Source organism: Oryx dammah, unplaced genomic scaffold (genome assembly GCF_014754425.2).
Source record: "Oryx dammah isolate SB20612 unplaced genomic scaffold, SCBI_Odam_1.1 HiC_scaffold_8, whole genome shotgun sequence".
NCBI lineage: Eukaryota > Metazoa > Chordata > Mammalia > Artiodactyla > Bovidae > Oryx > Oryx dammah.
Window position 1 is genome coordinate 36,098,371 of NW_024070192.1, and position 22,220 is coordinate 36,120,590.

At 48.2% G+C, this 22,220-nt stretch overlaps 3 protein-coding genes across 4 annotated transcripts in view; 1 reads left to right on the top strand and 2 right to left on the bottom strand.

Annotated features, from left to right (window-relative positions):
* Positions 1-118: 118 nt before the first annotated feature.
* Positions 119-5,098, top strand: MIS12 (MIS12 kinetochore complex component). The gene is made up of 2 exons (XM_040243679.1): positions 119-373; positions 3,319-5,098. Exon 2 carries the CDS (start codon positions 3,365-3,367, stop codon positions 3,983-3,985), a length of 621 nt encoding a protein of 206 aa, XP_040099613.1. The 5' UTR covers positions 119-373; positions 3,319-3,364; the 3' UTR covers positions 3,986-5,098.
* A 1,255-nt stretch (positions 5,099-6,353) lies between these two features.
* On the bottom strand, positions 6,354-8,170 carry LOC120866137. Its single transcript, XM_040243680.1, has 2 exons — positions 6,976-8,170; positions 6,354-6,897 (listed from the first exon to the last, which is right to left on the bottom strand). Exon 1 carries the CDS (start codon positions 7,944-7,946, stop codon positions 7,581-7,583), a length of 366 nt encoding a protein of 121 aa, XP_040099614.1. The 5' UTR covers positions 7,947-8,170; the 3' UTR covers positions 6,354-6,897; positions 6,976-7,580.
* A 5,892-nt stretch (positions 8,171-14,062) lies between these two features.
* The window catches only part of NLRP1 (NLR family pyrin domain containing 1), a 32,987-nt gene continuing 24,829 nt past the window's right edge, over positions 14,063-22,220 (bottom strand). For both annotated transcript variants that reach the window (XM_040243682.1, XM_040243681.1), the window contains 5 exons: positions 20,675-20,937; positions 19,784-19,909; positions 18,859-19,000; positions 15,683-15,727; positions 14,063-15,275 (listed from right to left, as the gene is read on the bottom strand). In XM_040243682.1, coding sequence (XP_040099616.1) covers positions 14,959-15,275; positions 15,683-15,727; positions 18,859-19,000; positions 19,784-19,909; positions 20,675-20,937 — 893 coding nt within the window. In that variant the 3' untranslated portion in view covers positions 14,063-14,958. The remainder of the gene's footprint in view (positions 15,276-15,682; positions 15,728-18,858; positions 19,001-19,783; positions 19,910-20,674; positions 20,938-22,220) is intronic.

Genomic DNA, 22,220 nt, shown 5'->3' on the forward strand with positions numbered 1-22,220 from the left:
CCGCTAGAGCCCGAAGAAAAGCACATCCGCCAATCACGAGTTGCGTTTCCGCGGCGGCCCAGCCTAGCTTCTCCACCTACCAACGTCTCGGGGAAGGGAGTGAATACCGATTCCTTCTGCCAATCCCCGCCGGCCACAGCTAGCTTTCCCGCCCGGCCCCTTTCCGTCACCAATCTAGGTAGCTCCCTCCCCGGACAGTCGGCCAATTAGGAGCGCGGTGGCATCCTGCCCTTGCTGTCGTTCGCTAAAGCAGATAGCGGTCAGAATCTGGGGGAGTCAACCGCGCCGCCAATCTTTGGCAGCCTGTGGTGGTTTAAAGGAGGTGGCGGGAAGCTGGTGTTTGGTCGAATTCATCACTCTTATAGTCGCTTGGGTAAGTGCCACGGGGCTGCATTTTCTCTGAAGAAAAGCGGGAACAGGTGGCACTCGGTGGGGCGCCATCCCGGGCGCTAGAGCGGCCTGATGGAGCAGCGTCTCCAGCGGGCCGCGAACCTCCACCCTGAAGGTCCCGGCATGCAGCGGGGGCGCGGGGCGTGTCGGGAGCCACTTCTCAAGCCGGAAGTAGTTCCTGCCCGGAGGTTTCTGGAGCTTCGGCTCCTCAACTCGCTGAGGTGACCTGTGTACTTCCCGCGTATCAACTGCAAATATCGGTTGAAGCCTTACTCATCCTGCCCTCAGGAAATCTAAGGCTTGCAGAGAAGATAGGCTTGTGATAATAGTAACCTAAAGCAGGACTTGGGGTCGCAAAGAGTAGGTCACGACTGAGCGACTTGAACTGAACTGAAAGCAGGACTTGATCAGTTCCCAAAGAGAGGCCCTGTTGGTTTAAGGTGGATTTTTTAGTTTGGAGGCTTGTTTAGGATTGGGTGGAGCTCACGAAAAGCAATCCAGTATTGGTAGAAATTGCTGAAGCAAGAGTTTCAGAGAATCTTGCTGTAACAAATTGTTTGCGAGATTCCCTGGAAGAGGAAATGGCAACACACTCCAGTATTCTTGCCTGGAAAATTCCATGGACAGAGGCTCCTGGCGGCCTGCAGTCTATGGGATCTAAAGAGTCAGACACGGGGAGAGCACTCACGCCACGCATCCCATTAAAGAGTGAATCAGTCTTTGGCTGGGGGTTTCATAATGAACAATCCAGCCATTTGGACAATGAAAATATTATTCTGGTCTAGAATAGTAGAGTCATGCTAATGTAAATGTAAGTTGTTGGGGGGTGGGGCAAGGAGACTCTTTGGTAGTTTCAGTCCTCAGTGTTCAACCTGTGTGTGTGTATGGGTGGGGGTTAGATGTTTTTTGGTTTTCAAGAAACAACGCTGTAAAACCATTTTACCAGATTGGCAAAAATTAGAAGTATTAATTACTTCACTTATGCTTATGTAAGGCATCTGGTTCCATCACTTCATGGGAAATAGATGGGGAAACAGTGGAAACAGTGTCAGACTTTACTTTTGGGGGGCTCCAAAATCACTGCAGATGGTGATTGCAGCCATGAAATTAAGAGACACTTACTCCTTGGAAGGAAAGTTATGACCAACCTAGATAGCATATTCAAAAGCAGAGACATTACTTTGCCAACAAAGGTCTGTCTAGTCAAGGCTATGGTTTTCCCAGTGGTCATGATGGATGTGAGAGTTGGACTGTGAAGAAAGCGGAGCGCCAAAGAAGTGATGCGTTTGAACTATGGTGCTGGAGAAGACTCTTGAGAGTCCCTTGGACTGCAAGGAGATCCAACCAGTCCATCCTGAAGATCAGTCCTGGGTGTTCATTGGAAGGACTGATGCTGAGGCTGAAACTCCAATACTTTGGCCACCTCATGCGAAGAGTTGACTCATTGGAAAAGACTCTGATGCTGGGAGGGATTGGGGGCAGGAGGAGAAGGGGACGACCGAGGATGAGATGGCTGGATGGTATCACCGACTCGATGCACATGAGTCTGAGTGAACTCCGGGAGTTGGTGATGGACAGGGAGGCCTGGCGTGCTGCGATTCATGGGGTCGCAAAGAGTCAGACACGACTGAGCGACTGAACTGAACTAAACTGAAGGTACTTAAAAGGAGGACAGTGGTTAGTAAAGGTCAGGTGATGAAGGTCCTTGTAAGCCATGTGAAAAAGTTTAAAAAATGATCCTGAAGGCATAGGGAAGTGTTGAGGAAGTTAAAATCCTGTTAATTCACAGAATGTTCTCCACAAGACAAAGAAGAGAAAGCAGTTCTATTACTGAATAAGCGTATCCAGATTATAATGCATTAGAGATAATCTGTAAATGACATTACAGAGATACAAATTCTACCGTATTTATACTGCTAAGCTACTACAACCATTCTATTTTTAGCCATTACATTCTCGAGATTAACAGCAGTCTTATAAAAACATTTGACAGCACCACTTGCTTCAGATTCTTTGATAAGGTTCATCCTAAATTTGCCTGGTAATGGAGGTAGCCATTTGTTTTAGCTAATTTGTCTGCAGGAATAATGAAACTTCTTTTATTTCTATGACAAGTATCTGGTTACAGCCCCAAAAATGTCCCTAGGTTAAACACCCACAGTGACAGGGAGATAGGAATGCTATTTTCTTAGATGTTTACATTTGAAAGGAATGACTCCCAGACCCTTAAGAAAATGCCAGGGTTGTAAAGTTTACTGGAGGCTTGCTCACCTTCTAGTATTTTTTCAGATGGCAAGATTGGAAGGACAGGGAGTTGAGGACATTGGCAAAGGAGTGGTTGAGTGATAGATCATGGAGCCTAAAGTGGAGCGGGGAAGTGAAGTGGGAGAGACTAAAAAGAGAGGCTCAGAGGGCTGAAAGTCTTGAAGATTAAGATATAATATGAATATAGGAATGAGTGTTGGAAGACTAGCATATGAGGTTGTAGTCAAAAAGTAGGAGAGCTGGGGAGAGAAGTTACAAATGTCAATACCCAGGTCGCTGAAAGAATGGAGATGAAGGTCTGAAAAAGTGGAGATGAAGAACTGAGTTTCTAGGGCATTGGTTAGATCATCCATGTAAATCTGAACGTTTACATGGGGTGATAACAGAATTCAGAAGGCTGAGCCACTGGCCAGAAGCCTCAGTAATTGAGAGGTGAGGGAAATGGACAAAGGGGAGGAAGAAGGGAGGTGATAGGCTGATGAGAGTCTCAGAGAGGCAGGATTTGTATCCTGTTGTGGATGTGTGAGGCTGGAAGTAGCATCAAGTATCAAGGAACATAAACTTCATAGTTTTTGTTTTCTGTTTGTTTTGTTTGTTTTGCTGTCTATAATGTAATTTGTTACTTTTTTTAAAAAAATGAAAATGTTTCTTATACATTTGCAGGTTGTTCACAATCAAAATTAACAAAGCAAAAAAACAAAACACCAAGATGTCTGTTGATCCAATGACCTATGAGGCCCAGTTCTTTGGCTTCACACCGCAGACTTGCATGCTTAGGATCTACATTGCCTTTCAAGACTACCTGTTTGAGGTGATGCAGGCTGTTGAACAGGTTATTCTAAAGAAGCTGGATGGCATCCCAGACTGTGCGATTAGCCCAGTCCAGATTCGCAAGTGCACAGAAAAGTTTCTTTGCTTTATGAAAGGACGTTTTGATAACCTTTTTGGCAAAATGGAGCAGCTCTTCTTACAGTTGATTTTGCGGATTCCCCCAAACGTCTTGCTTCCAGAAGATAAATCTCAGGAGACGCATTCTTACAGTGAGGAAGAATTCCACTTTCTCCAAAAAGAAATTGAACAGTTACAGAAGAAGTATAAGACTGAATTGTGTACTAAGCAGGCCCTTCTTGCAGAGTTAGAAGAGCAAAAAATCGTTCAGGCCAAACTCAAACAGACATTGTCTTTGTTTGATGAACTTGAAAATGTTGGCAGAGATCATGGGGCTAGTGATTTTAGGGAGGGCTTGGTGTTCCTGATCCAGAACTCCAGAAAACTCCAGAATATCAGAGAGAATGTGGAAAAGGAAAGCAAACGATTGAAAATATCTTGATTTCTCAATAGGAAAAGGAGTTTCTCAGAAGGTGGACTGGTATGGGATTTATATTGATATTCTTAATCCTAGTGAACTGCAAATTTTGGGGAGGGTTTCTTTTTTCACACTTTCTTATATTCCACATCCTCCTGTTTTAGTCTACTCTGCTGAAGCATCTGTGTTTTATGTTGAACTAATCTTTGAAGCATCTGTGCTTAGAGGTCTGTAATGGGTGGGAAGGGATTCTTGGTTCATTAAGAACTCGTTTGGGGACATGACTGAAGAAGTAAAGCTTTCCCTGGCCATTCAAAGATATTTGTAAAAGTTGTACCTTGGTCATGAGTCCTTTGTAACCTTGACCTTTTCAACTTACTCTTTGGATGAAACAAAATGACACAAAGGTTAAGTGGATGTCTTCTTTATTAACCAGCCACCACATTGTGGGACAGCCAACACAGACTGCTTGTTCTTGCCCAGTAAGTTTTCTTCTTACATGAGGAAGTTAATAACTAGCTGAAAGAAGCAAGTAGCAGAAAAAACAACCATGACCTTTAGAAAGAAGAAAGAAGTTGTTTGTTTCTAAGATAAATCCTTGATGATGTTAAAGAGTTTAATGTCTTAGAGCCCAGCAATGGAAGACATTGGACAAAAAAGGAAGCATCTTACTGGCATAGAAAAGGAAGCCTGGAACATACTGAATTGCAAAGGTTATATTAACTGACTATTAGGTTTATGTACCTTCTTTTTTTTTTTTTTTTGGTCATACTTCAGTTAGTTTTGGAATCTGCCTTGAACCTAATATTTAATTAACATTTATTCATAGAAACTCTGAGTGATAAATTTTAGCTGTATTTTGTGCTTAAATTCGATGGAACCTAATATTTCCTTTTGTAACTAATCCATGTAAAATGTTAGATCACCCATGGAAAGGGGAGAAATGGCAATAGCTGCTCCTACGGTATTACTTGGCTTCCATGTCTTCCTAAAGAACAGAATTTGAAGTTTCTCCTTTATATAGAAGTGTAACTTAGGGTATTCATATTTGCAATTAAATATTCATCATTATAAGAAGCCTGTGTTTACCTGGAATACAATCCTGTACATTAAATATGTATATTTTAAAAGTTTTGATTTATGATATTCTGCTGTATTTAATGTCATGGTGTGTGTCTCAGTATGACTTTTTAACTGAATGAGCCTTTAAAGTCATCATCATTATTATTATTACATTTGGAGCTTATTGAAAATCTCCTGGGACTTCCCTGGTCCCCTGGGTAAGACTCCAAGCATCCACGGAGGGGGTGCAGTTTCAGTCCCTGGTCAGGAAACTAAGATCCCACATCCCCCATGGTGTGGCCAAAAAAAATAAGGGATGGGGTTGTGTGAATGGGAAACAATGGGACCACATGTTTAGAACACTAGGCCATGTACTGGGATTCAGTCCTTAGTATCAAAGGACAGTAAAGATCCAGTATCCAAGATTGTAAACTGGAAAAAAAAAGAACGGTACATATTGTACCTTGGAGACTAATTTTGGAGAACAGTCCCTTTTATTGGGGGTAAATTATTGTAAACTGGCTGCACAGTGCAGGCTGATGTTGGGAAATGGGAGGTGTTACACTTTTGGTACTGAAATAAAGGGTCCAGATATCAAGGCAGGTAGTGATATGGGATTCTGGGAAAATAGAACTGGGAAATGACAAGATCCTGCTGTCAGCAAACACTGAGCTTATAAAGGTACAAGCTGGTGATTGGGGCAAATTCTAGAGCTCAGTGGTAGGGGGGAGGGACTGTCGGTGGGCTTCCCTTGTGGCTTAGCTGGTGAAGAATCCTGCAATGAGAGAAACCTGGGTTTGATCCCTGGGTTGGGAAGATCCCCTGGGAAAGGGAAAGGCTACCCACTCCATTATTCTGGCCTGGGGAATTCAGTCCATGGAGTTGCAAAGAGTTGGACAAGACTGAGCAATTTTCTTTTTATAGCTATTTAGCGAAGAAGGAAATGGCAACCCACTCCAGTACTCTTGCCTGGAGGATCCCATGGATGGAGGAGCCTGGTGGGCTGCAGTCCATGGGGTCGCTAAGAGTCGGACACGGCTGAGCGACTTCACTTTCACTTTTCACTTTCATGCATTAGAGAAGGAAATGGCAACCCACTCCAGTGTTCTTGCTTGGAGAATCTCAGGGACGGTGGCTGCCGTCTATGGGGTTGCACAGAGTCGGAAACGACTGAAGCGACTTAGCAGCAGCAGTGGAGAGAGACGCTGTATCTTGGAATGCTGGGTAATGGGATAAAATTGGTTTTGGAGGGACAGTAGGGACACGAAGACTATGGGGTGAAATTTGAAGCGGAATAGGAAGTTTGGTGGGTGAATAAAGGACAGAAATAGAGGAGACTGAAAAAGAATTTATTCCATCAGAGGTACCACAATTGCAGACATTTCCAAGTAAAGTATACTTTGTAGTAGAGGGCTATGTTTTGACATTAAACATTCATGAGAAAACAGAGACGGCATGTGGGTAAATAAGACGGCATGTGGGTAAATAACCTGTCAAGGTGGGTTTTGGTATTAGGCCTTTTGGGTATGAGATGACAAACCCCTAGGGGTTGGGTGATTTCCTAGCGCGAATTCTCATCAATTAGAAATCTCACTCCCTTTTGCGAGGCTCTGGAAGGGCTCCGGGCCAGGATAAGCAACCCCCACCCCCACAATTCCTAAAGACGCAACGGCAATCCTCTCTTGGACCCCCAGCCAGGGCCCCCAGCCTTATTCGGCGCGGCGCCGCGCGCAAGCTATGGGCCCGCGCGTCCCTGGAGGTCTGCAGCCGTTGGTCCCAAGCGTCCAGGACACGACGAGACCATGACTTCCTGGCAGAACAGCTCCTTCGCCCTTGTTTCCGCTCGGTCCCGACATCGATAGCGTCATCAAAGCCTAAGGCAGGGAAAACGCAGTGCCGGTGAGCTCAAGTCTCTGGGGAGGTGGTGCGCTACCCCGACAAACGCCACTCACTGGGTGCTGCGCGCTCAGGTCCGCCAGGTCCCACGCGCCGGGTTCTGTCTGCGCCAGTTCGGGGTGGGGTGAGGCGCACAGCTGGCTCCTGGGAAGGGTGGGGGGGGGGCCGGGCGATGCATCACAGGGCTCCGGCCCAGCCCTTGCCAGGGCGCCGACCCTCCCCTCTGGGCCCTCTCCGGAAGGCTGCGGGCCCGGGTCGGCTCATCCCTTAAAAAACAGAAGGTTGGACTCGCTGTACACGCCCCAGACACATAAACGACAGGCTCCCTCTGCGTGCCTCCACCTCACACAGCGGTAGGGTCCAGAGACATTATCCTCATTATAAATGGGGATCCATCTCACCGCGAAGATTCTAAATGTTGGAGTCTGACTGTGTCCCCGTCCCCTCGTCCCCAGGTGCTTATTTCATTAGCGACAGCTGCTTTGGATGTTTCTATTGATGGACAGTTAGACGAAGGTGGCGACAAGCAGAGAAGAAAAGACACAAGCGTCAAAAGCTAGACGAAGCGGGTGCGGGGCGTCTCCAGGCACAAAATGCTGAGCACTTCCTTTCCCTTCCCTCCCGCCTCAGCCCTGCGCGCATCCCGTCCCGCCCGTGCCAATCAGGCAAGCTGTAAATGGATATAGGTAAAGATGCAGGAGGTGATGGAGAAGGCGATGGCCGCGTAGATAAAGATGGAGAGGTGCGGAAAATGGTCGAGATAGCAGCCTTCGTCCAACGGAGGGGCCTCTTCCTGGGGCTGGGGGCGCGTCGCGCCCTTAGGGGGCTGCCCCGGGCGGGCCCCGTGCGCCTTCCCGCCAGCGCGCCGACCCGCCTTCCTGCCCCCGGCCCACGCCGACTTGGGCCCACGGACAGCGGGGGGCTCTTCCGGAGGAGCCTTGTCAAACAGGCCTTCGGAGTCAGAGTCGGGGTCCGGGCGAAGCTGCTCGGGGTCCCAGGGTTTGCGCTGAAAGAGTTGGTCAGCCATTGGCGAGGAATGCGGGGAGACGGGTCTGTGAGTTCTGAGTGGTCCGGTCCTGGCAAGGTCTAGGCGCAGTGGGCGGCGACGACGGGGCTGCGGCTGTATTTCAACCACCCGGGTGGGGGCGGAGCCGGGGGCCTCTGCAGGGTCTGCGCCACGTCTGTCTCAGTCGTGGAACCTTTTGTTTCTGGCTCGCGCTTCAGCTCCCAGCCTGTTGCAGAGGTTGGCTGTCCGGGTTCAACCTCCAGGATGCTCCAGGGCTGGCGCCTCGGGAGTGTCTGTGTAACCTGTCTTGTTTCCATGGCAAAATGACCCGGGGGCGGGGGGTGGGGGGTGATGCAGGAAGCCGGTGGGGGTGCGAGCTGCTAACTGGGACCCAGGAGGGAGAAAAGGGGACCTGGGGCCGAAGAGGCTGAAATGCAGGATCCCAGTTCAATGCGGAGCTCCCTGGGGGTTTATTTCTCCTTTCAAAAGAAATATTATGTGATCTTTTAAAATTAAAACATTTAATACATAAAGAAATTAATACATAATCTTTGTAGAAAACGCAAAAGTTCGAAAACACTATTGCAAAAAGAGTAACAAAACAAAGTCTCCCACAGTCTCAAGCCCAGAGGTAGTACAGTCAGCAGTGGTGGTGCTTTTCTTCCTGCTCCTCACCCACGAAGGCAGTATCCCAACCTTTTGGGCGTATCACATATGATTAGAAGATTAGGAACAAATACTTTCAAAGATCGCCTGAACTGAGCAGCCCGCTCCCCCACTGCCACCCCTACCCAGGGTCCTCTTGGCATCTGCAAGACTCTTCCACTGGTTACACTGGTCTACCACAGATGGCTGAGTACCACCTTCTGGCATGTCTGTTGCACCCACCTTTCCAAAGCTGGTTGGTGTTCCCTTGTGGAATTGGGGAAAGCAGCTACTAGGAGTTACTTGGGTCCTAGCGGTTGGGAGGGGTACATGGCAGGCCCTGCCAGTTGCTGCAGACCCTACTCTGCCGTCAGGAACTCATTCCCTCTTGCAACTGAAAGGCCCGGGGGAACCAGAATTAGCATGCTGAAACAATGTCATCAGGGTGCTCTCTCTCTCCATCTCACAGAGCTTTCAGGGACTTCTTGTGGGGCCAGAGTCTACCACATAGGGCATAGTGGTAGGTATTCAGATAAAATTTGTTGAATGAATGAATCACAGGGAATGAATGGTGGTGGTTGGCAGCGGCAGGATCACAGTCTCACAGTTTAGCAAGTCTGGCTGAAAGAGCACCTAGTTGGCTAGAGGTGGAGTATATGGAACCGTTGTTGGGAATGTAAAATGGTGCGGCAACTTTGGAAAACAGTGGTAAACTGCATGAAAAATTCAACCATTCACTTACCATACAACCCGGGAATTAATTCTACCCCAAGGTTTCTATCCAACAGAAATGAAAACATATGTCTGTGTAGAGACTATATGAATGTCCATAGCAGTGTTATTGGTAATAGCCCCAAACTGGGAACAATCCAAATGTCAATCAAATGGTGAATAGATAAACAAAATGTTGACTATCTATGCAATCAGATAATATTCAGCAATAAAAAGGAGTGAACTACTGAAACATGTTACAATGTGGATGAACCTCAAAAACATTATAATAAGTGAAAAAAACCAGATGAACATGGACACAGATTGTATGATACATTTAAATGAAATGTCCAGAAAACAAAAATGAGATATCACTTCACACCTGTCAGAATGGCTATGTTGGCCAGGATGTAGAAAAAAGGGAACTCTAGTAGCAGTTTAGCAAGACAGAAAGTCATGAGGATATTCATGTGCTTTGATAAAATCATCTCACCCCTTCATATTGATTTCAAGTCAACAGTCTAAAGGGTAAAGAAAAGCTTTCGGCAGAAAGATTCATACTGTTTACCATGGGAAAGAAACTGGAGCAAACTCAATGTTAGAACAAGAGGAGAATACTTAATTAAATGATGGTGTGGATACTGAAGCCATAAAATTAAAAGACACTTGCTCCTTGGAAGAAAAGCTATGACAAACCTAGACAGCGTATTAAAAAGCAGAGACATCATTTTGCTGACAAAGGTCTGTATAGTCAAAGCTATGGTTTTTCCAGTAACCATGTACGGATGTGAGAGTTGGACCATAAAGAAGGCTGAGTGCGGAAAAATTGATGCCTTTGGATTGTGATGCTGGAGAAGACTCTTGAGAGTCCCTTGGATAACAAGGAGATCAAACCAGTCAATCCTAAAGGAAATCAACCCTGAATATTCATTGGAAGGACAGAGGATAAAGCTCCATTACTTTGGCCACCTGATGAAAAGAGTCTACTCATTAGAAAAGACCCTGATGCTGGGAAAGATTGAGGGCAGCAAGAGAAGGAGACAATAGAGGATGAGATGGTTGGATGGTACCACTGACACAATGGACATGAGTTGGAGCAAACTCCAGGAGACAGTGAAGGACAGGGAAGCCTGGCGTGCTGCAGTCCATGGGATTGCAAAGAGTTGGACATGAATTAATAACTGAACAACAACAGTCCACTGCATGGTGTCACACAGAGGCATCAGAGAGATTATTCTCAAAACTCTCAAGTAGCTTGAGGGGTGCTTGTCATGCTCTAAATCAAAGTCAGAAAAGCAAGATTTAATACATGTGCTAGGATGACAAGATGAAAATGTATTCCTGCAGAGAAAGGTTAGAACAGGAAGAGTAAAGATGTTCATTTTTTAATTGTTTGGATGTTGAGATCATAGGGCAATTTCTAATTTTTCCAGACTTTGTTTACCATTGTTATACTATTTTTTTGTGCAACAAAAGCAATTAATAGATGAGAAAATCTAAAAATGGGCCCAATCGCCACTTGTCGGATTAACAATATCCTGCAATGTTCTGATTGGTGCCCATGCAGACTAAGGACAGTACCCAAGTGTCTGGATGGCCCCACATTGCCTAGCAACCACATGCTCAACAGCGGTTGCTAGGAAACCAGGGACAGAGACAGGACTCTTGACTAATACCCAGTGTCCATCGCGCTGCAAGCCTCTTCCCCTTGTTACTGAAAGCTTGGCCTCTCTGTACACCAGTGCCAAATCAAATCTCAGAGACTGAGTTTTGGGTGATGTAGAAAAGGATAGCTTTATTGCTTTGCCAGGCAAATAACACATCATCGCCTTGAAACACCATGTGTCCCGACCTGGGAGGATTTGACAAGGGGTTTCATAAGACAATCACAAACCCTGTGTGTGTGTGTGTGGGTGGGTGTGTGTGGGTGTGGGTGTGAGTGTGTGTGTGTGTGTGTGTGCATGCGTTCTTAAAGAAAAAGATTATTCATGACAATTGTTCAAATAGTAAGGCAGAATTTATTGAGAACTACTGTGATAGATGGACTTCCCAGGTGGCTCAGTGGTAAAGAATCTGCCTGCCAAGCAGGAGACGCGGGTTTGATCCCTGGCTCGGGGAGATCCCCTGGAGAAGGAAATGGCAATCTGCTCCAATATTCTTGCCTGGAAAATCCCATGGACAGAGGAGCCTGGCTGGCTTCAGTCCATGAGGCTGCAAAAGTGTTGAAGTTGACTTAGTGACTAAACAACAACTACATTGTGATAGGTATGGGAACTTCTGTGATAGCGTTTGGCGGCAGAGGGGAGAGATTGGGCTCAACTCTGAATATAAGGAAAAGTTGGGGGTTTATAGCCAAGGACAGAGTGGGCTGGCTGGGAGATGGGGCGGTGGTAGTGGTGCTGGTGGTGTGTTTGTCAGTGGAAAACTACTGGGAGAGTTAGGTAATTCTTTGCCAACAGGCTTGTTGCTGAAGGCAGGCCAGAGTGATCAGATATCATGTGGAGGAGGAGGAATTTAATCAGGTATCAAGGGTGGGCGATTCTGGATAAACTAAATTAGTAGGGTTCTAACTAAACCTGAACAATGCAAAAAAAAAAAAAAAATGACACAGAAGTCCAAGAGTCAAGGCCCAGTTGGGAAGAAGATTCAGAAGAGCCTAAGTAAAGTTCGGTCCAGGAAAGATTTTGTCAGTGGATACATAAACATAGATATGATTAAAGAGATAGGGCTTCCCAGGTGGCTCAGTGGTAAAGAACCCGCCTGCCGACGCAGGAGACGCAGGATGTGTGGGTTCATTCCCTGGGTCAGGAAGATCCCCTGGAGTAGGAAATGACAACCCACTCCAGTATTCTTGCCTGGGAAATCCCGTGGACAGAGGAGCTGGGTGGGCTACAGCCCATGGGGTCACAAAAGGGTTGGACACAACTCCTCGACTAAACGACAAACAGCAGAGATAGGAAAAAGGTGCGAAAGGAGATATCTAAGGCTGTTATGAGAATTCTCCATTTCTAGGGCACAAAGCGGTAGCAGTACTACCAACAGCAAGGATGTCTGTGGGCAAAGGTCTGACTCAAATGTCACCTCCTCAGGAAAGTCCTTCATGAATGTCGCCTCCTCAGGAAAGTCCTTCATGAATGTCGCCGCCTCAGGAAAGTCCTTCATGAATGTCGCCTCCTCAGGAAAGTCCTTCATGAATGTCTCCTCCTCAGGAAAGTCCTTCATGAATGTCGCCTCCTCAGGAAAGTCCTTCATGAATGTCGCCTCCTCAGGAAAGTCCTTCATGAATGTCGCTTCCTCAGGAAAGTCCTTTCCCCTGAGCATTCTAGAGTTGTATGCTGTTCCCTCACCCCCAACTCTCACCCTCTGCAATTTTTGTTTTCTTAGAAGTACCTAAGAGTATGTGAAATTCTCTTCTAAATGAATTTATCTCATTTTTGGCTGTGCTGGGTCTTCCTTGCCATTCTCAGGGTTTCTCTAGTTACAGCAAGCAGGGGCTGCTCTCTAGGTGCAGTGCGCTGGCCTCTTTTGTTGCCGGGCACAGGTTCTAGGCACAGGGGCTTCAGTATCTATGGCTTGCAGGCTTAGTTGCTCCGAGGCACGTGGAATCTTCCGCAAACAATGACTGAACCCGGACCCCCTGTATTAGCAGGCGGACTCTTATCCACTCTATCACCAGGGAAGTCCAAAATGGATTTATGATTTCTATGTGCACCCCTGGAATATAAACTGCTCACCTAGAACATCCTCAGGCACAAGGAAGGTAAGGTTTGTTGACTGACTGACAGTTGTTCACTGAATCAGTAGCTGTGGACTCACCTTATGCATCAGTCCATGCCATCCTCAACCGTTTCAGGTAAGTATCATTATCCCCCTTTAACAGACCCAACAACTGAAGTTCATACCGGTTTAGACTTTTCCAGAACCACATCTAGTGGGTGAAGCCAGGATTTGGTTCCCAGCTCACTGGCTTTCCCTTAGTACCCCAACTGTTGGCGATTAGGATTCAGATCCAAAGTAGTCAAGCATCTTTCCCCCAGTTCTGGACCTGCCTTTGTTTCGGGCCATTCTCCTCCCCCAAGACCTGCCCCTCTTTTCAGTTGGCTGCCATGAAGACGGCTCCCCATTTGGGAATAGATTACTGGGCCTCTGGAACGGGAACGAGAGACGCAATGGGCTGGAAGGGAGGGAAGTGAGTAGGGGAGCCCCGCGGGAGAGGGCAGAGCAGGCAGACCCTTCCTCACACACCCTCACCCCTGACCTCCACCTCCTCTCCCTACCGTCCTGCGAGCCCGGGTCTTGGCCCGGAGCACACCCCGTGGTGGCGCTGCACCTGGGCTTTTCCCACACTTAGTCTGCAGAGGTCTCGGGGTCGCCACCCTCCTAGCTAGGGAGAAAACTCAGCTGGATGCGCCCCCAGGAGGCTTCTTGCCAGAGGCCTGAGCTTCTCCAAGAGCTTGTTGGAAGACTGGGCGGCCTGGGCACCTTTGAGTATCCTGGGGCCACCCTATCCCCAGCTGTGGTCTCTGCTTCCTCTCGATCATTCTGGAACTCATGCACACTTCAGCTCTTCGAGGCCTTAGGGCCAGTTGGGAGCTGAAAGAAAGGGCGGGCGGGTGTGAGTGAAAATACAGGGCTTGTGTTTTGGAGTGCTGGATACTCTGTCATCTCGTGGTTTGGGGGAACGGTGTGTATAGCGTGTGCACCCGCCTGTCTGACCTTTGTTATCTGTTCTCCCTGTAGAAACGAACAACCCATGACTGACAGCTGACATCAACCAGAAATTTTGGTTTGCACCGCGACATTTCCCCTGACCTTATTTGGGAGTTGTTGCGGAGTCACTTTCTGCGCTCAGATATTTTGTGATTTGAGGAGACATCTCTGCATTATCCCGTGAGTTTGCTGGTCTGTGTGGAACAGGATGTCCCAGGAGTGGGACTGCAGCCCTCCAGCCACTGTCTTTGAGGAGGGGTTGCCTTGGAGCCTTGAGGGTAAACCTCCCTCTTCATGGCCCCTTTGATGGGTGGGCCTGGGGTTGTGGGTTTGGGGGAGCCTGGAAAGTAGAGACACCCTCGGTCATGCCTTCTGCATGTAGGAGCCTCTGCGTCCCTTTCTTTTCTTGGCCTGTCTACAGGTTGGTGGGTAGGCTCGAGTTCTCCTGGGAATGAACCCTAGGAGGGCCCTGAGGGGAGCGTGGGTGCCCCAGCCCTGGCTGGACAAGTGAAAAACCAACCTGTTTTTGTTCCTGTTCACAAGCCATTCAAAACCCCCAGGGTGTCCATTTCCATTGTCTATCTCCAGCCAGACACCCCCAGGCCCACGTTCTCTCTGCTCCTCTCTGCATCTGGAGAGCACAGGGAGGACTCTGGGTTTGGTGGCTGTGGCCAGTGGACCAAGCTCTTGGGCTAGGCTGCTACAAGGTCTGCAGAAGTCCTGCCAGCTCCAGATGGACATTCTCTGAGATGCTGTAGTTTCACCTGGACAGCTGGTCCATGAAAGCCAAGGGAGGCTGTCTGGGTTCCTGTGTGGCTTTCCTGGGCAGGGCAAGGTAATGCCCAGTAAAGGCATCATCATCAAAGTTTTCTTTAGGCCTAGAAGGCAACTCGGATGGTAACTTGTTTCCTGATGAACAACAGACCCAGGTGCTCTCAGGCAGAGCCGGGACTCACAGCCCAGCTTGTCAGGAGCCCGACCTGGTCTCTTCACTGCCCCACTTCTCCCAGAGTTCCATGATTAGGTGAGGATGGGTCTCCTTCAGGGCTTGGTAGAGGCGATCTTTGCAGGCCCAGTCCCAAGATCGGCTGAAACCAAACAGCTTCCGCATCTGGCCTGGTGCAGTGGCCTCCGCCCGCACCCCCTCATACTGTTCTTCGCTCAGCACCAGTCCGTGCAGCTTGTCCAGGACAGGTTCCACGGATGTCACTCGAGCCACCAGCTGCTCCCGATATCGGTCCACAAAGTGCCTCAATCTCAGGGCAGCTGGGGAGTCAGGTGAGGCTGGAAACAAACAAAGAAAGGCTCGTACCACTGCCCCTTCCTCTGACCCTCCATCTCCACTTCTCTTCACTCAGCTCATCTGCATCCCTGGCTTCCTTCTGCCCTGTAAAGGCATTTGATCACCAGAAAGCCACTTTTGCCCTCCCTCACATCAGCACCTGGCCATTCTGCTTGAGCTTGGGGTGGGGTTCTTGGTGGAGGCATTTGAAGGTGGTTTGGTGGGAGGTGCCAAGGCCCCCATGGGCAGGAGTAAGGGGCCTGGGGCACACAGAACTCTCCAAGGCCTGACTGCTTGTGAGGTTTACGATGAGAGAGTCTTTCCTTCCTCTCTTCCCGACTCTCCAGGACCTGAAAGTACACCCCAGAATTGCCACTAGCTCATGTGGTCTCTAACAGCTGTTACTGACCTCTGAGGCCTGGAGGGACCAGAGTAACTGCCCGTCTGAGATCTCCTGGAGGGAAGCAGAGATGAAGAAGCATCTGTAACAGTGCTGGTTATTTATACACACGATACTCCTCTAAACTCCTACCTACTTCTGAGATTCTCTCATTCTGAGAACATGCTACGGATAAATTCTGATAGAATCTGGAGTAAGGGCTGGCAGGGCCTTTAGAGATTATCCAGGTGCATCCCTTCCTTATGTATACGGGGAAACTGAAGCCCAGAGGCTATGATTAGAAAGAGGGTGGGAGAGAGATAGCAGGCATCTAAGTGAACAACAGCAGTTTCAGCATCCCAGACATGGTTTATCCAGTGTTGTCCTGAAGGGGACCCTGATAGAGAACTAACCAGGGTTTAGATAGCTTAAACTATCTAAAGATGTCCTTAAATAGTTTAAGGACGTCTTAAACTTCTGAACAGACATCTACCTCCTTGCCCATGTTTGGCCTTCTAGATTCACACAGATAAATCTGTTCTGAATTTTGATGTCAGAAGATCAGGGACTTCCCTGGTGGTCCAGTGGCTAGGACTGTGTGCTCTCAATACAGAGGGCCTGGGTTCAATCCCTGCTTGGGGAACAAGATCCCACCTGCTGCAACCAAGAGTTCATGTACCACAACTAAAAATTTGCAATGCACCAACTGAGACTGGCCCAGCCAAATAAATAAATAACTTAAAAAAAAAAAAAGGAATCAGGAAAACCTTAGCACTTGGGAGTAATGGGATAATTTCAATAGCAAAACAACAGAAATAAGGGGCTTAGACAGTTACTTGCATAAGGCAAGGAAGGGGCTGTTTACAGCAGCTCCTGTGGACAAGGCCTGAGAGTCTGAGCAGACTCAGATTCACTGTGACCTGATGGTCTGTGCAGGTGGGCACAAGACAGGGGAACTCCAGCTGTGGCTCCAGGAGCATCGGGTTCATCTGGAGGGCAGAGGAGGGTATTCTACATCCTCCCCGAAGACTGGACACTCAGGGAGTCCATCCTGGCTCATCTGTAAATGGGAACATCTACCAGGAAGATGTCTAGATGGCAAAGAATTTAAAAACCAAAATACAAGAGGAATGATGGGAGGAAGTAGAGATATTTAAATTGCATAAGAGGAGACTTAGGGGAGGCCTTGATCCCAGTCTTCAAGTATCTCTTCTTGAAGAGATACTCTTCTTGATACATTCTCCTGGGCTCTCCCAGGAGAAACAGATTAGAGATAGAAATAGGTCTGTCAGTTCCAAGGGACAGAATCAAGATAGTCAAGGATGTTGGCTTAATATGAGGAAGAATAATAATATTGCTACTATTTCCAGCTCAGATGGTAAAGAATCCACCTGCAAATGCAGGAGATACAGGTTCGATCCCTGGGTTGGGAAGATCCCCTGGAGAAGGGAATGGCTACCCGCTCCACTATTCTTGCCTGGAGAATTCCATGAACAGAGGAGTCTGGTGGACTACAGTCCATGGAGTCACAGAGTTGGACAGGACTGACTGACCAACACTTTCACTTTTTACTAGGGACCACAGCATGAGACATGAATGTACCTCATTTTATTTAATCTTTCCAACAATTCCATAGGTTAGGCATTGTGATCCTCACTTTACAGATGAGGAACCCAAGTTCAAATGAACTAGGTAATTTTCTTAAGATGACCCAGCAAGTAAGGGCCCTAGCTAGGGCTGGTGAGTTCTCCACCTGTGTCTGCACCCAAGCTGGGACCAAGTAAAGTCCATTCTCTTTCTACCACACTGTGATGCCTGTGCAGCTCAGGATGGAATGTGACCAACAACTGACAAAGGCTGTTTGTCCTAGGAAGGACTGTCCTGGGGATTTTGTTTCTTGGGGGTGTTGGTGTTGGATTAAGAGACTCTAAAGTTTCTTCCATTTCTGAGAGTTCAATATTTGGATTCCCTTTTGCCTGCCTTGACAATAACTGAATGATCCTGGTTAGAGTATCTGATATTGCCAGAACTGGCCTAATCCACACAAGCATACAACCATCTAGCATCTAGTTGTTATGCCTTTTTTTTTTTTTGGCCACATGGCATGTGGGATCTTAGTTCCCAAACCAGGGATCGAACTTGTGCCCCCTGCAGTGGAAGTTTGGAGTCTTAACCACTGGACCACTAGGGAGTCCCCTAGTTCTTCCTCTTTCATCTACCTTCCAAGTTCTCATGCTGCTGCTACTGCTAAGTCGCCTCAGTCGTGTCCGACTCTGTGCGACCCCATAGACGGCAGCCCACCAGGCTCCCCCGTCCCTGGGATTCTCCAGGCAAGAACACTGGAGTGGGTTGCCATTTCCTTCTCCAATGCTTGAAAGTGAAAGTAAAGTCACTCAGCTGTGTCTGACTCTTAGCGGCCCCATGGACTGCAGCCTACCAGGCCCTCTGTCTGTGGATTTTCCAGGCAAGAGTACTAGAGTGGGGTGCCATTGCCTTCTCCAAAGCTCTCATGAGAAACTTCCAAAAACCTTGTGGGTATCAAAGTCTATTCAAGGGCAGAGTGGACACGCATGGTGCAAGAGAGAGAGACAGCACAGGGCTTACAGTCAGGTTAACTTGAGTTCTGAAGAATTGATGCTTTCAGACTGTAGTGTTGGAGAAGACTCTTAAGATTCCCTTGGACTGCAAAGAGACCAAACAGTCCATCCTAAAGGAAATCAGTCCTGAATATTCATTGGAAGGACTGATGCTGAAGCAGAAGCTCCAATACTTTGGCCACCTGATGCGAAGTAGTGACTCATTGAAAAAGACCCTGACACTGGGAAAGACTGAAGGCAGGAGAAAGGCATGACAGAGGATGAGATGGTTGGATGGCATCACTGACTCAATGGACGTGAGTATGAGCAAGCTCCGGGAGTTGGTGATGGACAGGGAAGCCTGCCGTGCTGTAGTCCATGGGATTGCAAAGAGTTGGGCAAGACTGAGCGACTGAACTGAACTGAACCCAAGTTCCAATTCTGCTCCTATCAGTTGTTGTCACTAGGAAAAGGCACAGAACTCCCGTGGACTATTTCTTTTCACCAGCAAGTTGTGATAATACAAATTTTTTCTTTCACACACACACACACACACACACACACACACACACACACTCACTCTTTGACTTTCTCTTGTCCCACCTCTGTGCTCACTGGACTTGGCTTTACCTTGCTTCACCAAGGCTTCCCACACCACAGTCCCATCTTTCTTGCTTCTTATTTGCAACCTGATCCCTGACCTCAAATGGCGAACGTAGAACTCAGAGAACAGCTGAGATTCTCTGGGGCTCCGATAGCAGAGCTCCAATTCCTGCAGAGAGAGAGAGAATCACTGAGTGAGAAGCCACCTTTCAGCCTGCTAGTAAGATCTTTCCCTACCTGATACCTCACTTGGCCCTGCTTAACCTCACTTGGCCCTGCTCAACTCTGACCATCTCCTGGACTGAAGTCAATCTTTAGACCCTGCTTTTTTCTTTCTTTTTAAAATCTTTATTTATTTTTGGCTGCACTGGGTCTTTGTTGTTGCCCAAAGGCTTTCTCTAGTTGTGGAGAGTGGGGGCTAGTTCCCTGACTAGGGACTGAACCTGGGCCCCCAGCACTGGGAGTGTGGAGTCTTTTCTTGGTTGGGGGGAGTGGGGGAGTATGGAGTCTTAACCACTAGACTGCCAGGGAAGTTCTTGGTGGGTTTAATTGGAGGTCACTGTCACTCTATAGCCCAGCTCTTCCCAATGTTGCCCCCATCCCAAATGTGACCTTCCCCAACTTCCTGTCTCCTACCCTTTGAAGCATTCCTGCTCACCCTAAATCTCACTTGCTGTCTGTGTTGTGCTTAGTCACTCAGTGGTGTCCAACTCTGTGACGCCATGAACTATAGCGCACCAGTTCCTCTATCCATGAGGATTCTCCAGGAATCAAACTGGGGTCTCCTGCATTGCAGGCAAATTCTTTACCAGCTGAGCTACCAGGGAAGCCCCACTTGCTGTTTTCCCAACCCCAGTTCACCCAGTCTTGGGGAAAGCTCTGAGACCCACTCACAGGTATTTCCAAGCAAGACCTCTGACCCCAGTGATGGCTGACCACCTGGGCTGCTCACCTCAGGCAGTATTTCCAGCTTCTCTGAACCAGACACAATGTAGCGGGAGCCCATGTAGAGCGGGGTCAGTGGGGGTGGCTTGTGAATTCGCACAAACTGGAACTTCTTTTCTTCATCGTCTATGGCCTGAGGAGTACAGAAAAAGGATCAAAGCAGATATGTCTGGACCCTGACTCGGATTCTGCCTACAGAACCTGGTCTGAACAAAGTGAGATGATGTTTCTGTGTGTTTGTGTGGGTGATGGGGGCTGTACCACCCCTGCTGACTTCCCACCGCCCCCCCCCCATGCTTGGCCTCTGCTGTGCTCAGGGTGAGAACTGGGGCGATGTTGGAGAAGAGATGGTAACAGGGGAAAAGAGACAGTTCTAAGCTCCAATACTTTGGCCACCTGATGTGAAGAGCCAACTTATTGGAAAAGACCCTGATGCTGGGAAAGATGAAGGGCAGGAGGAGAAGGGGATGACAGAGGATGAGATGGTTGGATGGCATCATCAACACAGTGGACATGAGTTTGAGCAAACTCTGGGAGATGGTGAAGGACAGGAAAGCCTAGAGTCCATGCTGTAGTCCGGGGTATCACAAAGAGTTGGACATGGCTTAGTGACCAAACAACAACAACAATAAGCATGGAAACCACCCACTCTTTTGACTCCTGGGAAGAGGCTTGTCCTGACATGAGTGATGGTGTGGCAGAGTCAGCTGGAGGAGACCTTAGGGAGCCAGACTAGTCCATGGCTGGGCAGGAGCAGGATTATTTACCCACGTCAAGGTTCCTGCTTATAAGTGGCCCATCCCAGTTCCCAGTTGACCCATCTAGGGGACTCTTTGGTTGTGTTTCCTGTTTGCTGTCAAGCCCACCCTGGCCCAACCTTTCTGGCTCTTATTGCCACCTTCTGAATGGAGCAATCGCTGGGGATCAGGTAGAGGTGGAAGGTAACTTCTTCAGGCTGGAGGTAATGGTAGAGCAACACAGTAGAGGTGATGGGAATGAAGCGCAGGGCAGTGTGGACCATCCTCAGTAGAACTCCCATGGGTGAGAAGCTGGGGTTTTCCAGGACGGCGTAACATGGCATCACCCTGGCTGGCTTCTCCAGGAGCAACCCCTCCTCTTTGAAGTGGGCCACTTGAAACTGGGAGATGTCCACATCATTCCCTGTCAAGGGATGGATATGAGAGGCAAGGACTTAGTGCCTCACTGAGTCAGACTTGGCTGGGGGAGTGATGTCCTTGAGTGTAGGCTCAGTGGCCTTCCTAGGAAAGCCATCATGCATAGGCCTGCAACCTGTGGGGGCCTCAGGCAATACTGTCTCTAGGGTGGGAGCACCACGGAAACTCCCTTTAACCAAACCCATACAGAGGACCAGCCCCTGGCCCAGGAGTCGGGAAAGCTATGGACCCCATGGTTACTGGCTGGTATGGATTCTCTAACCATGAGGGCCACTGAGTGATGTTGGCGGGTTTGACTCCAGGCAGAGGGAGGACAAGGAGGAGGAAGGGACAGTGAGGAAATGGAGCAGCCAAGGGCCACCCACCACTCATAGTCTTCTTTTAGGGAAGAACCCCTTCCCCACCAGTGTGGGGGGTCTCGGCAGGAGACAAGCTGGGCCTCCCACCCTGGAAGCTGCTATTCCTTGGTGGCTATGATGCAGGCATGTGACCAAAACCTGAGTAAGTGAATGCTCCTTACCAGGACCTGGATCTAGAGAGAATGAAGAGAGATTCTTTCGGCAGTAGCAGTGGGGTCAAGAGTCCAGTGGCCACCATGGCAGGAGGGTCCTGCAATGGCTGTGCCTGCAGCACAGGTCTCTTCCTAGTTTTCTTGGTTCTCAGCATCCTTGCACACTGCCTGTTTTTTTTTTTTTTAATGTTGCCTAATCTTTTGTTAAGTCTACAAGTTACTCAGGAATCTTTTTATATATTCCTTTCCTGCCTAAATCAGCCAGAGTTAGTTTGCAGTCAAGAAGTCTGACAAGGTATGGACACTGATGAGTTTGAGATGAAGAGACAGCTTGAGAGATGAAGGCTGGTAGTGGGAGAGGCACAGGCTTAGAAATCAGGAGTCCTGGTTCCATCTCTGTGTTGCTTGGCAACTGTAGCAATGCAGTGATTTCTGGGTAGCAGAGGGACATCGAGCAAGCCAGGCAAGTACCTTAGGCTGATGGGCACCAGTCAGAACATTGCTGACTGATTTTAATCCCAGAAGGGGCCCCCAGAAAGCACATTCATTGCTTTTTGTGTGTGTGAAAATAATATCACCGTGGTGTACACCATCTGACAAAATGCTGAAGAATTCACTAAATACAACTATAATTACTCTCTTTCTCTTTTCCACTAGTCTTTCTTTGAAGCAACACCTTTTCATGTTTCTGTCATAGCCCATGGATCTTTTCGACTTCTCATCATTGTGTGTCTTCCTCTTAGAATCGTGGTGAGTAT